The 17091-nt window shown below is 40.9% G+C and overlaps 1 protein-coding gene across 2 annotated transcripts in view; it reads right to left on the bottom strand.

Moving 5' to 3' along the window:
* Nucleotides 1–254: 254 nt before the first annotated feature.
* Nucleotides 255–17091, bottom strand: part of KIF2A (kinesin family member 2A) — a 55726-nt gene continuing 38889 nt past the window's right edge. For both annotated transcript variants that reach the window (XM_062017989.1, XM_062017990.1), the window contains exons 16-20: nt 11822–11889; nt 8806–8956; nt 6566–6667; nt 4139–4274; nt 255–2008 (exon numbers count right to left, since the gene is read on the bottom strand). In XM_062017989.1, the coding sequence (XP_061873973.1) occupies nt 1923–2008; nt 4139–4274; nt 6566–6667; nt 8806–8956; nt 11822–11889 (543 nt within the window). In that variant the 3' untranslated portion in view covers nt 255–1922. The remainder of the gene's footprint in view (nt 2009–4138; nt 4275–6565; nt 6668–8805; nt 8957–11821; nt 11890–17091) is intronic.

The raw sequence follows: 17091 nt of genomic DNA, 5'->3' as shown, positions 1-17091 counted from the left end.
ATGATGTTTCTTTCAAGACCCGATGTAAAAAACTAAAGTGAGGACAGGGCTCTGGGGAACTCCTTCCTATGTGAGAAATTGGTACAGAAAATTTGGCTCCAGAAGTAAATAGTCATTCTGAAATTGGAGCCCATTACAAAAGTTTCACTTCTGATCTGCTTACACAGTGAGACCCTTGCCAAAGCACAGAACTTTCATAGAGGTAAACTCTCACCCATAGTTCATTTAATAGCTTAATTTATTAAACACATTATGTAAAATCTACATTGTCATTTCATGTTTACACACAGGAGGATTTTTTATTATTTTTCATTCTTGAACATGATGTGACAAGAGCTTCCCATAGCCTACCTTCCTATGGGAGATAAAAACATTAAACACTACAAGAATTCCTGGCTCATTTAACTCTCTTTTCATTGCCTTCCCTTTATGTCCCTCCAGGCCTGGCACAAACAAACAGGCTTGTATTCCAAAAGCGATTTTTAAACAGTTCCAAGGGAAAGTCTGCTGATAAAAATTCCTGGAACAGGGAGAACTCCTAGAGAGGTCTACAGTTCTTCATTTGACAAGAAGTTCTTACAGGAAAGGTCAAATTTTTTTGGATATCGACTGGCAGAGTGCCACCACCTAAAAAGTGCTGATACGCACAGCACCATTAGTGACAACTCAGGTACTTGTGGGGTTTCTGTTAGCGCCAGGTAGAGGTGCAAAATCCCCAAATGATGCAATTTCACCTCACTTTTCAGCTGCTGGCACTGTACAGAGGGAAAAACAGGTATTGGCTACTTCTTTTTTTAAAGCAACAGAGCTACTCAAACTACCTGCAAACAACGATTAATGTACATGTAAATCTGTCATGCATCAAAAGCCAAGTGTTAACAGTACATGAAAGGCCAATATGTATGCATTTAGCGATATCCCCAAACTGACAGGTACCCCCCTCCATACACAGAGGTGAGATCGTACCTTTATTTTGACAGCATTATCACACCATACTACATACTGTATATCTGCATTATCCTAAGATACAACTCTCCTCAGTACTTAAACATTACCCTTTATTATACATCAACTAATTCATATTTTTGTTCTTTTCTAGTTTGCTTTTTTTCCTTTTTTTTTTCTTTTTCTTTTTTTAATTATTACAGAGAAATGTTAGAATTATGTAACCATTCTTTATGGTATGCAAATCTAGAATCCAGATTTCTACATGGAGGATGGAATGTCCAGCTGTTTGTCCACTCCAACAGCTCTTCCTGTTCAAATGATATGGCACATCCTGTGAAATGAAATTAGCCACCAAAAAAACCCAGCACATTGAAAATGTACACACACTAAAAGTAATTTATATCGACAAGTAAGGAATGTTGTTAAGGCTGTGCTTCAGAAAGGATGTTTAGGGTTACATAGCCTTTGCCAAGGCACAGAATGGGAAGAGGTAAGCACAGCTCCCTGTTGTAGGACAGGAGTTATGTACAAACACTAATGAGGTGTGCATGCGCGCAAACACAATTTAAAACTGCACAGCTGGTCTTTTGTAACAAAACTGAATAGAGTCAAAAGGAAATACTGTGACTTTTTTAAATGGCCACAGGTTTACTTCATTATTCAAAACATGGCAAATATTTCCAAACATAAAATTCACAATTTGAATAAATGAAATATTTTAAACAAAGTGCTTCACAGATCTGAACCCTGCATGGTTGTGCTGTCTGGTCTAGAAGCATTTTGTAGACATCATAGGAGCATTTCACAGAAAACCGAAAATGTAATTTGGGTGAATAAGAAACAGGACATTTCCACAGACATTTCTAACGTTTTTACGCTTTCAAGTAGTTGAGTTCTTATGGCCACTGGGCTTTGTAACAAATGTGTGCTACAGCAGTACGGGTTCATGGATTCCTTAACAGCAAAGGCCCACTTCAAAGGGCACGTGGTCTTTTTTGGTTTATCTGTTTACTGGCCTGTTCCTCCTCTTGTAGAGCTGCCCGGAAAGATTTCACTTTATCTTTAATGAAAAAGAGAGAATGAGAATGATCTTCTTGTGCTCTACACAGATCTTGACACTAAGCCGTGATGCTCCGCATCCTGGCCTTTAAAGCACAACAAAGCACATTGCTCCACAAAAATAGCTGATGATACAAACTACAAGAGGATCAAGAAAAGCCTAAATTCAGAACTTACCATACAAACAAGCTGCTTAGCAACTTAGTCCTTTCTTAGAGGTACCTGTCTCTAGGTAGGATAGGTTTGGAAAGGGCACAATTGCATTCCCATCACATAACTTGTTCACACTTAAATTCTGCTTCTAACTTGCAGAGTATAGGGTGATAAACACCACGTACCTTGTTTTTCTTCCCAGCACCTTCCAAACCATCCTTAGAGGCATATAAAATAATATTTACTATACAATCAGTCACTTCTGAGCAGTCTAAAACCTGGCAGAGTAAATTATAACCCCCCACCCCCCCTTACCCCCATTTTTCTATGAAAGCATATGTGATTAGATTAAATTTTGGAAGTTACTCACCATAAATAGATAAATGTGTAATTCATTTGTTTTATCATAAGTCTAACAAGTATGAGAGAAACCAAGCAAGGAATCAAGGAATCCTTTCATATTTCTATTCCTGACCCCTCCATTCTCTAGTAATATGCCCAAGAATGGGACACAGGAAACTAAAGTGATAGCACAAAGATGTCCATCCCAGGGGTGACAGGATAAACACCAAAATACTCAGTGACCATTACAGGTCACGAGCAGAACATTAAAGATACTGTGGGAGAGAATTTCTGACTTAACAGTTCTTCTCCTCAGTTACTCTATGGTCTGTAACAGAGCTCCTTTGGCTAGCTCCTGTCAGCTGTCCTGGCCATGCTCCCTCCCAGCTTCTGGTGCCCTTCCTCACTGACAGAGCAGAGGAAACTTTTCAGTCCACTTCGCTTAGAATGAGCACTACTGAGCAACAACTGAAATGTCAGTGTGTTACTCATATTATTCCTGCACTGAAGCCAAACTACAGCACTGGACCAGCTACTAGGACACGCTTGTAAATCTGTACAGGTATCATGCTGCCTGTAAAGAGGCAAGGATCTCTTATCTTAGCCTTTTCCTCCAGTATGTTGTTTCAAAAGCAGTACCTGATTTTAAAGATCAGGGAGTCACCTAAATTGTGTTTTTTCACAGCTGCTGTCTCCAATTGTCTTCTTCTGAAGAGGAAGCCATCATCCATAAAAAGCAAAGTAATGTACCTCCAGTTCTTCACTGAAGTATACTTGTGCCAATGCATGATGCTTACAAGGCAGACAGGACACATCTCATTTGCTTGATATATTCGTCTAACTTAGCGCAGATACTCAGACATAATTGATCTTAGAAGGCATTGTCTAACATAGACTAGAAAAACCCAAAATACCTCCACCTTTCAGGGCCCAATCCTACCCCTGAATTTTTACCAGTATGGCAGGTCTCCTGGAGTCCAAACAGTTACAGAAACTAACATGAAAAATTCACCTCCTTGAAGTACCAAGCTGAGAAGCTCATTTTAGAAGACAAGCGGAAGAATTTATTTTGGGCACTAGGAATTATCTGCAGTTTGCTTTGCAACACAAAAAAGGGCTGACAAAATTCACACATGAAGAAAAAAGCAAGCTTACCAACCAAGCTACTCAGTGCTCAATGCCTCTCTTAAGCACAGTCTTAAAAATGACAGCAGTCTCTCCACTACAATACAGAATGCAACAGAGCAGGAAATGCAAGTTCCTACTACTTTTCCCTCCTTGCATTGCCGCCTTCTTTTTTTGTACAGTTGGTTTGAATTTTTCTTTTTCCTTCCTTCCCTTATTGTTTTGGAACAAAGGAAAAGAAAAGGAAGTTGCAGGGTCAAGTTTATACTTCCTGGAGATCTAAATGGAGAATTTTCCTTTAAACTAGGATGAGCTGAGCTGAGATGTAAATTTGCTCTTAGGCAGCAGAATAAATGTTCCTTCCCCAGGATGTTGCAAGACAGCATTGGGGGAAAAAGACCCTCAAACATAACCACGCGTTTTGTTTTCTCTTCATTATTACTGCAAATTTCCATAACATATGAAAAGATGCTGATAATAATGCACACAAGAGTGACTTTAAGTGACCTACCTCTAAGTTCAGTCAGAATATCAATTTTTTGCTCTAGAATTGCTTCAAGTTGGGTAGCGTAAGAATCCACATCATAGTCTACTTCTTCTGTCATCTCAAGAAGAGCTTTCTCATCTTCCAGCCATCTAATAGATTCCTAGATAAAAATTAAGAAAAAAAGACAAACAAAAAACATTGACCAAGTTTCAAGACAAAGAGCTGAACTAAAAGTTTCCTCAGAATGACCCCAGTTTTACTGTATATTCACCTCAATAAAACTTATTTCCTAATCCTAAAATGAAACCTTATTCCTCATTCAGCAAAACTATGTTTTCTATTTCATTTCTTAACTCCAGTGGTCATACTAGGAACAGACAAACCCCAGCTAACCCACCTCTCTTCAAATTCAGAACATGAGGTGATTTGTAAAACCAAGAAGCTCAGATAATAGAACTTTATGTCATTTTTATATCCCCTTTGGCAGGTATTGAACTTTGAAGTCGGATTTTAATTTTAAGTATGGGCTGGTTGCCTCTGACTATAATAATAGTGTTGTTACTACAAGAACCAAGATAATTCTATCCATATCAAAACTAGTTTTGAGGGAAGCTGTACAAAAGAAGAGCTACTTTAAGCTCACTGTTGCATGCGCTAATGCCCCAGATAGATAAGAGTACAGTAAAGGCTGGTTAAAGCAGCTCTTAGGCATTTTTGCACTCTTGAATCTTACCAAAAGGCAAAGAAAAAAACAAGTCTTGCTGCAAAGAAGGGGGGCAACCAGAAGCTTACAGAACCATGCAAAGCTGCAATTATGAGAGCTGATCCCGTTGGAAATGCTTTGATTTAAAAAAAGAAAGCAGCTGACAGTTCTAGACATGCTGAGTTGAAATAGTAAAATTAAGTCTTTCCCTCTGTGCTCAGTAGCCCAAGTAATATTCCAAACCCCATGTATGTTTGCTGGGTTTTAGGATAGATGGAGCTCACATTGGCTAGGTTTTATCTCGCATAATGGAAACTCATACATGCAAGACACAAAGGAAGACCACAATTCATTGGGGCACAACTCATTTCATTGATCTATTTCTGATATTTTCCTTAGGAAATGATGTTTTCTGCCAGCATCTTCCAGAAGAATGCTGAGAGAAGACAATTTCTGCCTCATACAGTTGGTAGGTTTTGTACTGGTATAGCCCACCTCCACTCATGACATACACTAACAAGTCATGCTGCAAACAAAGGGAGATGAGCCTTGGACATTTCTCCTTCCAGTGACAGCTGAGAGGAGCAGTAATCTCCAGCAAAAGGCCAGACGGACACACACGGATAGCAACATATGAAACTGATGCAGGAGCTGCAAGCATCAGGACATAGCTATGGCATATGGCGTACGACCTTCACACTTCTGTATGTTTTACCTCGGGGCTAGTGTTCCACAGTAACTAAATCTCTACATCTGTTGTAAAATGTGTTCCTTAGCATCCCACTGAATTATGAACACTCATCAATGTTCCTCTAAGTTACTTAAAATGAGGAGATATGTGTATTCCCTACAGGTGTAATGCTCTGCTGCTCTCTTGCATCAGATATGCCAAAGGTCAGCCTGCCTAAGGACTCCACTGTTATGAGCAGAGTTTCATATCTTCTAGAATGTCTTCAAGTTTCCTTCTCAAAACTAGTAACTCAGTAATACAATTTATTTTGTGAATGTAAATGACTCTGTGGCACTGACCAGTGTTCGTCTGGACAAGCAGTATTGCTCCAGAGACCCTGACTAATACCAACTTCAAACTTTTGTGTGTCTGTAAAAGGATGCAAACAGGCAGTACAGAGATATATGTGTCTCTTCTGGATCTCAATATCTCAGAAAGAAATGTCCCAAAAAGATACTCAGGTAAGACACTTGGAGGGAGTACTGCAGTATCTTAGAGGGAGATGACTAAACAGAGAATGGTGCTGATTACTATTAATTACTATTAATTTATTACTATTAATTGCCAGTTCTGGCACAGGAATATCAGCAGTGAAAATAAAAACTTTCAAGACCAGTCTTGAATAAAATCCCTGCAACTACGGAAAAAACAGAGTCACTACTGCTGGAAAAGGACTACAACAAAAATACAGTGTAAAAAATACAGTAAAAACAGTAAAAAGTAAACAGTCACTTTTCTTATAATGAACACTGTCTATTTCGGAATGTTTGTTGAGGAGAAAAACTAGTAAATTTCTTGGGTGATACAGAACTTTCAGAATAGGGACAAAGATTACTGGTTATGAGGCCTGTCTCTATTTGTTTGCTACAGTGGGCTTAGTATAATTTATTTTATTCAAAAATCTCTGACAGTCACAGAATGACCAGATGATACAATTTATCTTCAAGACTATGCACTTTCACTGGGAAAATCTGAATTCCTGGATTAGGATAAAACAAAGTAGAGCTCCATCTTTTACCTGGAAGACAGCCCTGTGGTCTTCTACGACTTGCTCTTCCATTTCTACCATTTGAGACACAGCTTCATGGAAAGTAAACAACTGCGGAGAAACTTCCTCTTCCTAAGAACAATAGTTAAGTTTGTTAGTCTGGAAAGAACTGTGGCTACAGGAAATACATTGAATGAGATCCATCTCATCACAGAACACTAAATTAAATATGCAGAAGGCAGAAACTGTCTGTTGTGGTTTATCACCAGCCAGCAACTAAATACCATGCAACCACTCGCTCACTCCTCCCCCTCCCATGTGGGAAGGGAAGAATTAGGGAAAAAAGAAATGTTAAACTTATGGGTTGAGGACAGTGTTATAAATAAATGAAATATTATTATAATACTAACAATGAAATATCACAATGACAATAAAAATAAAAATAATGACAAGGAAGATAACAAAAGGAGAAATAAAACCCAAGGAATGAGACAAATGATGCCCAATGCCATTGCTCAACACTTGCTGACCAATGCCCAAGCAGTGACCCACCCCTCCCCGCCAACTCCCCCAAGTCTATGTACTAGGCATGATGTCCTACAGTACAGAATAGAACTTTGGCTGATCTGGGTCAGCTGTCCTGGCCATGCTCCCTCCCAGCTTCTTGTGCACCTCCTCAATGACTGAGCAGAAGTCCCTCTCTTACGATAAATGCTACTGAGCAACAAGTGAAACAGAGTGTTACCAACTTTTTTCTCACACTAAGTCAAAAACACAGCTCTGTACCAGCTACTAGAAGGAGAATTAGCTCTAGCTCAGCTAAAACCAGGACACTGTCAAAATAGAATTTAATACCTCTAACAAGAAAGTCTCCAGCAATGAGTGGAGAGGACAACAAATTCAAAATATTCAGAGAGTTAATTAATAGTCAATAAAATTTTTTAGCCACTAATTCTCATGAATACTGAAAAATACAATATTGCATATTTCAAAAAAAAAAAAAAAAACAAAACAAAAAACTCAACCAAAAAACTGAGAAGGCTGGGCTTGTTCAGCCTGGAGAAGAGAATGGTCACGGAAGACTTTATAGCAGTTTTCCGGTACCTAAAGGGGGGAAACAGGAAAGATGAGGAAAGACTTTTACAAGGGCATGTAGTGACAGGACAAGAGATAACTGCCTTAGATTGAAAGTGGGTAGATTCAGGAAGAAGTTCTTCCCTGTGAGGGTGGTGAGGCACTGAAAGAGGTTGCCCAGAGACGCTGTGGATGCCCCATCCCTGGAAGTGTTCAAAGCCAGGTTTGATGGGGCTTTGTGCAACCTGGGCTAGTGGAAGGTATCCCTGCCCATGGCAGGGGGTTGAAACAAGATGATCTTTAAGGCTGCTTCCAACCAAACCAGTTTATGACTATGAAGGACTACCCACCGGGAAAGCTCTAGGAATCATTAGCATGTTCTTTTAAAATAAAAGACTTGGAAGAAAAGACAGTTACTAAAATAAGAAATAGAGCAGACACCATGAAGAGGTGTTTATCTAAGAGGGCACAATCTGGTGAAAAATAAGATAATAAGAATGCTTCTCCTCTATCTTTCATCTGCATTTTCACAAACTGAGCTTCAATCCTGGTTGAAGAACTCAAGGAACCAGGACTATAGCTGATGATAATTATTAACAAGAGGAAAATGCCTTTAGAAGATTCCTCTTGGCTCCCCCCTACTGCAGCCCAGGGAGACATACAGTGAACACGATGTGGCTCTCTCCCAAACAGCGCACTGCGGTTTCAACATATGAGAAACAGTTCTGTTGGGAAGAGGGATGACAAGTAGCCAGATTTCCAAGTGCAGAGGATAATAACTCACTTGAAATAGGTGTGGCATGCAGGGAAAATAATGCATAAAAATACAACCCTGTTAAAAGGAATAGACAAGTGTCCTAGGATACTTCTAACTGCATAAAAAAAATATAGGAAGCTGTACTGGGAAAAAAAGACATACTAAAGGATGCCAGAGCCTACAGCAGACACTGCCTAGGCAGTAAAAGTCCTAATCAGAAAGACAGAGAGAAGTAAAATATTCTTCTCTCACTCTTTAAGAAACATTTTTGGCTTTAGTTGTTGTTGTGTTTTGGTTTTTTTTTTTGTACAGGAATGAACATAATGCCATAAAGTGAAAAGGTGAAGAAGCACGCTGCATTTTTTTAACAATCTTGGGAATAGCCTTTAAATACACATTTATTATCACATCTTTCCATATAATGCTGTAAGCCACTCACATTTTGCTCACAAAGCAGTTTGAGATCATCTCTCTGAGGAGAGCTCCCAACACCCCACTGTGTCTCCAAGTCGTCGATCTGGTTGGGAGTGTGGTGGATGATGGGGCGGATATCACCTGCAGCGCTAGGATCCACCGTCAGCTCCTTCACCCTACAAGCGGAAAAGGTCACATTTGTCAGTTAGTAGCTGCCTAGGCAAAAGCGTCATGACTAAAAATAAAGTTCTATGGGTTTATGTGCAATTAAGTAATTTATTAAGGATGATGATGTCAGCTTTGCAAATTTTACATACTTTCAGGGACAATAAGATGTTAGTCCAACTCCTAAAAAGCGTGACCACTGAACTACTTGCAGGCGGATTACGATCCATCTTCTAGGAAGGGGCATTTTCTGATTGAAATCTTGCTACTTGCTAACAGTTAACAGGGCAAAAGTCTCCAAACTTCAATATTAACTCCTTAGCAATGAATAATATTTGAAAGAAAACCTGACCATCTTTCTTTTTCTATGTACACAACTGTGCTTTAAAAAAATCTAGTCCCCCACTAGCTCTTATAAGCACATTGACCAAGAATTCTGAAGAAAAAAAAATAATTTGCAACAAAGCATCTCAAAAAATTAACAGATCCTTTAATTAAAATAATTTCAAGGGTGAAAATATCGCATTAAAATGTTATGCTTTTTCAGCATGAAAATAGTTTTAAATATTTATAATGATTCTGTAAAAATAGAAGCCCTTTAAAAGCAAGTTTGTGAAACAGAAACATCAAAGCCTGCAAGAACAGCAGATTTTAGAAACTATTATTTGGGGGTTTTAAGTGAAAAATATTTTTTCAAGTAGCACCTATTTATTACAATGGTAACTGTTCTTCATTCGTCTTCCAAGTGACGAAAAAATTTAAAAACCATACAGGTATTAATTCATTTTTCTTTTAATTAGAGATATTCAAATTACCCTAAACGCAGACTTGCCAGATTTGGTCTACTAAATGCACAAAGGTGACATCACCATTTAAAAAAAAATAAATAATGAGGGAAACTAGCAAGCCTGGATCTAGAGCATGGATGTTTAAGGAGGGTGAACAAAATACTGGGAAGATGATTGCAGATCATGCAGACTCATCACCTGCCAAACAAAGTTAAAACAAAGTATGTGTGACTTGAGGCGAGGGGACTAATGAAGGGTTGAACTGTAAAATTACATAGCCAAAAAGAAAACTTAAAGATTCCATGTATAGAATGAAGTAGACCTGGTGATTGAAGGAGAAAAGTCGTCATACTCATAGGAAGGAGAGAGATCAGAGCGACTGCCACTACCCTGCGAGAAGGGAATGTCCGAAGGACTAATTCCAAATTCCTTTACTCTGTAGCAGCAAAATACAGCAGCAAATTAAAAGAAAATGTTCTCAAAAACACAGTTAAAATTACAACTCTTTGCTTAGTATACTTCTTTAATAGTTAACTATGAAATTATTTTTGTATTAAAACACACATGTGTCAACATATTTAAACCTGCAGACAGCTACAGATTACTAAGAAAATTACAAAATCAGTGCTGCTGATTTGCAGGGGACTACAACAGCAGTGTTTACAGAAGGGTAATTCCAGGTTTCAGTTTGTGCAGTTAAAATTTGCTCTACATTCAATATGCCACCAAATGGCTACATTTAAAATATCAGACCACTACAGCTACAAAACTCTGAATTCTATTCAGCCCCCTTACAGCTCACACACACTGTTGTCCAGACCCTAAACACTGATTGCACTATGAAAATGATATATTGCTAGAAAAAAAAAACTAAACTACTACAAAATGATGTGAAGCAACTTTACAGTGACAAGCATTTACTCCACAACATACAAATTTAACACCAAGGAGAAAAAACAGTTTCAGTGCAACTATTTAGTATACTGGAAGTAAGTGTTCAATTATATTTATGGTGTCTTTTTCCAGAGTCATTTCAGCAACCCGTATTTTATATGGGGTAAAACACCCAATGAGTTTTAATGAAGGTGCAAGGCCCTTTGTTATGTTACAAGGGAGTAGATGCCTCCTTCTCACTAGGAAGGAAATGACAGAGTGGTCCAAGCCAGGCTTCCTTGATCCACACACAGAGACATTTGGACATTGAGGAGAGAGCAATAAGCTTCCCTAGCAGTCCCTTGTGCCTAATATGTGACTGGCCAAGGTGCCCAGCCACGTAAGAATAGACATGCTTCTGTTCCATCTTTCACTGCAGCAAGCAGATGGCTTCTGATGGCCCAGAGGCATGTTTGCCTCCTCTGCTCTTAGTACCAAAGCAGGGAGGGGAGAAGGGGGGAAAGATGTCTCTGGGTCACAGGTCTGATGGCAGGAACACATAGGACCTGATCACCCCATCTCCACAGACATTAAACACAGGGGAATTGCAGCAGGGTAAGTCTCCTTTTACATTAATTAAAGAGAGATAAACATTTTCAATGAGCAGTACAGCTGTCAGAGGTGCTGCATCAGCCTCTGGAGGGGCTGATTTGTCTACACTGATTATAAAGTCAGTGTTGGATTAACTGACTCATTGCTTAGGGGTCTTAGACATTTTTGCTCTAAGTTAGGAAGTATGTATGAAACAGACCGGCAACTGCATGCAATTCCACCAAGGGCTTGTAAAAAGAAATCATACTGCAGAATATATTTCCGCTAACACCCCAGGGAACCATCATGAGAACCAGCTACCCCTAAAGCAAGAGATGGTGCCTCCAGAGCAGAAGCATCTCCCACGTTCCTTGCAATCCACATTATTCATCTCCAGATAACAGCTTAAATGCAGTTTCTTTTGATTCTTACAATGGTTCTGAAAAGTAACAATTAAAATCAAATGTAACCCTGCATCAGTAATTTGGGTTTCATCTCTTTGAGAAATGCAGGTCCAATAATGTTACTCAAGTAGCTAAAATAATTACACATCATGGAAGAACACTCTTTCAGATGCTAGTGATAAACAGACAATATAGCTATTAGCAAGAACATTGTCCATACCTATTGGCATATCTCAGTGTATTTAGAGTGTTTTCACAAGACGCCATCCCTGGAGAAATTGTAGCAATCTGGAGAAAATAAGCCACATGTTAATAGATCACTTTGTACAGATGAAAGCGTAGATCAATTAAAATTGACTTAATTTTTTAATCTCCAGTTTCATTTGACATTGTTCTGGTTTAGCAAGGAGCAGCTTTTGGCTTAGTAACAGGGGGAGCGGGTTGCAGTGAAGACCCGGTAAAGAGTTTTTGGACTCTCCCCCGGCTCCTGGGTTCACACCCACCTCCGGCCCGGCTGGGCCAATCTGGCGCCTCTGCCATCACTATTTAAGGGACGGGAATTGGAATGCGAGTCAGGAGGTGGAAGAGTGATACAAGATGGAGGCGACCACGTGGACCCTTCGGCCAGAGAAGGAGGAAGGAAGGAGAAGCAATAGACCAGAGACTCCTCTGCAAGCCGTGGCGAGAATGCAAGCTGTGCCCCTGCAACCTATGGAGATCCATGGCAGGACTGAGAGTTACCAGCAGCTCCATGTGAGTGAGCCCGGACGGGCGAGGGACTGTGTGGGGAGACGGCCATGGCCCAGGCCGTGCTGGAGAGCCTGCAGGCCGCAGAGCAGCCCCACACGAGAGGCAAAGAGGAGCTGCAGCCTTTGGAATGGGTGCGCGTCGGAGCAGCCCGTGCAGGGCTGCCATGCGTGTGAGTTACCCCACAGATTTGCAGGGAGGACTGGTGTGGAGTTCACCCGTCCTGAGGAGGGACAAACGGCAGGAACAGACTGACTGAAACCCCCACCGCCTGCGCCCCTGAACCGTTCAGGGTGGGGCAAGGTAAAAACCCCGGGATCAGGGCTCTGAGCCCGGGAAGAGGGGAGGTGTGGCAAGAAGGTGTTCTTAAAAAGGCTGGTTGGACTCTTCATTGATGTATTACTTTGTGTTGTTTCATTTTGGTTATGTTTTGGGTTTTTTGAGGGTATGTTTTAGTTGATGTTGCATTAAATTATTTTCTGTTTTCTTCCCCAAGCCGCGTGGCCTGGTCTGTTTTGTCCTGATCCTTTAGCGGCAATTAAGCTCTCCCTGCCCTTGAGCAATTCTCAGCCTCTTCGGTACTCGAGGCTAATCGTGGTCTTTGTTTTCTGATGGGCCTAAACCACGACAGACATCTTCTACAAAAACTGTCTACTATGTTCAGCTTCCCTCATACAATGACACCTGAAGGAGAGAGATGGCAAGTCAAAACTTCTATTTAATTTTTTTTTTATCATACCTGGAACGTTTCCCCCATCTCATTTTCTTGGTAATATAATACCTAAATGCAAAACTCTAACTGAAAAAATAAAGACTCCTCAAAAAGTGAAACAGGCAACTCAGGAGAAAGTCAGTGTAATATATTTGGCAAACAATTACCAGACTATTTTTTAATATATCTTTGCAGGCTACTCTCCATTCAAGCAGACTATACACTAATTTGAGAGACCCATTTTGGCCACAGTCCACAACTGTACATAATAATATTGAAGGTAAGCATCTTCATAGTATTTAACTATTTTCCTAAGTAAAGAATTTTTTTTTCTCAACTATAAGTTATCTGTAAACACTTGATAGTTAACTTACTATCAGATGTATCTGGAATCTACAGGTCTTTCATTTTGTAGTTAAACAAAATACTCTGAAGATCTCATCTTCTTTTCAGCACTCAACAATAACAACTGTGATCAGGAATTAGTGGTAACATAATTTGTCCTAGTTCCTCTCAGTAGTCCTATTTTTCCATTTATGCTCCTTTCAGGAGAGCCATAAAGGCACACTACCTGGCACAATATGGCTACTATCCTAAACACAACATCAGGAGATTGAAACTGATCCAGATTACATAATCCCAGTTTTCTCTTTTAATCATTATATAATTTAATAATTACATAATCCTGGTTTTCTCTTTCATCCTGCTGCTAACATTACTGTACAAAAGCACAAGTAGTCATCCTGAGAGGAAGTTCTCTTACCTGAGAGAAAGGAAATGTATTGGGGGTCAAACTGCTGAAGAGCAGCTCTGGAGAGAGAGACCTGGGAGTCCTGATTGATAATAAACTGAACATGAGCCAGCAATGTGCCCTCATGGCCAAGAAGGCCAATGGCATCCTGGGATGCATCAAGAAGAGTGTGGCCAGCAGGTCACGGGAAGTTCATCTCCCTCTCTACTCTGCCCTGGTGAGGCCTCATCTGGAGTCCTGTGTCCAGTTCTGGGCTCCTCAGCTCAAGAGGGACAGGGAAGTGCTGGAGAGAGTCCAGCGCAGGGCCACCAAGATGATCAGGGGACTGGAGCACCTTTCATGTGAGAAAAGGCTGTGGGAACTGGGGCTGTTTATTCTGGAGAAGAGGAGACTGAGAGGAGATCTTATTAACACTTATAAATATCTAAAGGATGGGTGTCAGGAGGTTGGGACATCCCTTTTTTCTATAGTAGCTAGCAACAGGACAAGGGGTAATGGGATGAAGCTGGAACACAAAAAGTTCCACTTAAACATAAGAAAGAACTATTTCGCTGTGAGGGTGATGGAGCAGTGGCACAGGCTGCCCAGAGGGGTTGTGGAGTTTCCTTCCTTGGAGGTCTTCAAGACCCGCCTAGACATGTTCCTATGAGACCTGATCTAGGTGATCCTGCTTCTGCAGGGGGGTTGTACTAGATGATCTCTAAAGGTCCCTTCCAACCCCTACCATTCTATGATTCTATGTGGTGGGAGAGGACTTAGGAAGTCTAAATAACCTGCAACCATATGGACTTCAAACCTCTAATATTGGAACGCATCAGTTACTAATGAAAACACGAACTGTCTATCTAAAAAGATCATATGATTGCATGTCCCTAGTTGCTAATGAACAAAAAAAAACTATGTGTTCCTAAACTTGTTCCAAAGTCATTTACAGTAAGGGATGGACATTGAGGAGAAGCAGTAAGCTTCCCAGCTGAGTGCCCAGAGCACAGCAGGCCCAGCAGCTGCCCTCAGGCCAGCAGCCCGTTCCCACTAGCTGCTACCTGCCCTGGGGACACCTTGCTTGTGCACCAGAAATGGTGTGCCAGGATCAGTCTGTTCAACACAAACCTCTGCTACACAATAGCTCCTCACACCCCAACAATTCCAGTCCAGGCAGGACAGGAGGATCCTGACCTCTCTGTTGCTTGCTTCCTCATTTGTAATTCCAAGTGAGGATGGAAAAAGCTGCATTGTTTATGGACACGTTCTGGTTTAGCAAGGAGCAGCTTTTGCTTTGTAACAGAGGGAGCGGGTTGCAGTAATACCCAGCAAAAAGTTTTTGGACTCTCCCCCGGCTCCTGGGTTCACACCCACCTCCGGCCCGGCTGGGCCAATCTGGCGCCTCTGCCATCACTAGTTAGGGACGGGAATCTGAAGTGCTGGCAGGAGGTGTAAGAGTGATACAAGAGGGAGGCGACCACGCGGACCCTTCAGCCAGAGAAGGAGGAAGGAGAAGCAATAGACCAGAGACCCGTCTGCAAGCCGTGGCGAGAATGCAGGCTGTGCCCCTGCAACCTATGGAGACCCATGGCAGGACCGAGAGTTACCAGCAGCTCCATGTGAGTGAGCCCGGACGGGCGAGGGACTGTGTGGGGAGACGGCCATGGCCGAGGCCGTGCTGGAGAGCCTGCAGGCCGCAGAGCAGCCCCACACGAGAGGCAGAGAGGAGCTGCAGCCTTTGGAATAAGTGCGCGTCGGAGCAGCCCGTGCAGGGCTGCCGTGTGTGTGAGTTACCCCACGGACTTGCAGGGAGGACTGGTGCAGAGCCCACCTGTCCTGAGGAGGGTCAAACGGCAAAAGCTATCAGGAATAGACTGACGTACACATGAACATGGTTAAAAAACAGGCACGTTGTGCCAAGGACTCAATTGTAAATACCACACTGGAAGGCTGACTAACTTGTCTTGATAAAAGAGGAAGACCCAGAAGGAGTGGTGAAGCTGCTGATCATTATCCATTATTCCCACTACTTGGCCACTGGAGTGCAAATCTCCTCTCCTCTTCCCAGGGAACTAGAGAGGACTGGAGGTAATTCCAAGCTAAGGTTTGTACTCCATCTCTCCCAGTTCCATATATGCTGTTCAGAAACCTGCATCTCTAGACAGGCAGCTTTATTCTGCATCCATCTAGCTACTGCAGGAAAAACTGACAGAAATATGAGAACTCAGTTCAAACAAATTTAAAGATACAATGCAGATTTTCTTTCCCTACTTTCTTTCCACCATTATTCAGAGCAAGTTACAACCATCCAAGTATTCTTCTTCCCAGGTCAGTATCTTAGGAAAAAACTTTGCTGCTGAAATTCTTGATAAAAATATGTACGCAAACACTAAAACCAGAATGTCTCATATGGTCCTAGCACTACATGAGAAACTACATGAAAATGTAACAGAGAATGAGTTTGAAAACTGTATCTCATCATCAAAAGGTTTTCTTATTCTTAATTCTAAAGTGACTGTGGTTATGTGAATGAGAAAAAAAAACAATTCAAGCTTATTTCCATTCACTTTCAGAGATTTCTTTTCCCCCCTTAATTTAGAACGATATTGAACATAAAATAAAGAAATGCACACATTACCAGAAACTGAACACCCATGCATTGTGGATTATTCCCAATGGCATTCTTACATATTTCAATGGTAAAAAAGGTTACAAAAATTCTATGAGAAAAGTAATAAGTAAATTAAAAAGCTTCACTGAAACAGAGACAGCTTGCTAGGAGGTAAGAGTGATGGTGAAAACTTCACAAAATGCTCTAAAACATTAACTATTCTATGTACAGATGGTAATTTCCAACAGGGTAATTTTCTAAACCTTAGTCAGTGGATATACCAGTTAGAGATGCACTATTTAGCTTTCTGATCCTGCATACAATTTATGAAATTACAGAATCATAGAATCATTTGGGCTGGAAGGGACCTTTAACGGTCACCTAGTCCAGCCTCCCCTGCAGTGTGCAGGAACATTTTCAACTAGATCAGGCATGTATGAATGGGAAAGAAAACAATCCTGCCTTTAAGCAGAAAAATTAAAGAGGAGAGGAAAAAAAAAAAAACTAGTATTTTAGCACAATTAGAACCACGTCTAACAGCTAAAGTGAAGACTAGGCTGCCCTAACATGAAAATTTTGATGTTGTGGTTCGCAGACTTCTCTGGTCTCCAGGCTAATTAATTCAAAAGAGTCTGCAAATTGTAACCAGCACAAACAAGCCTAGCTATCACTGCAGACAGTTTGCAT

Source organism: Colius striatus, chromosome Z, assembly GCF_028858725.1.
Source record: "Colius striatus isolate bColStr4 chromosome Z, bColStr4.1.hap1, whole genome shotgun sequence".
NCBI lineage: Eukaryota > Metazoa > Chordata > Aves > Coliiformes > Coliidae > Colius > Colius striatus.
Note: the sequence above shows the minus strand (reverse complement) of the source record. Positions and strands in the feature narration are given on the sequence as shown.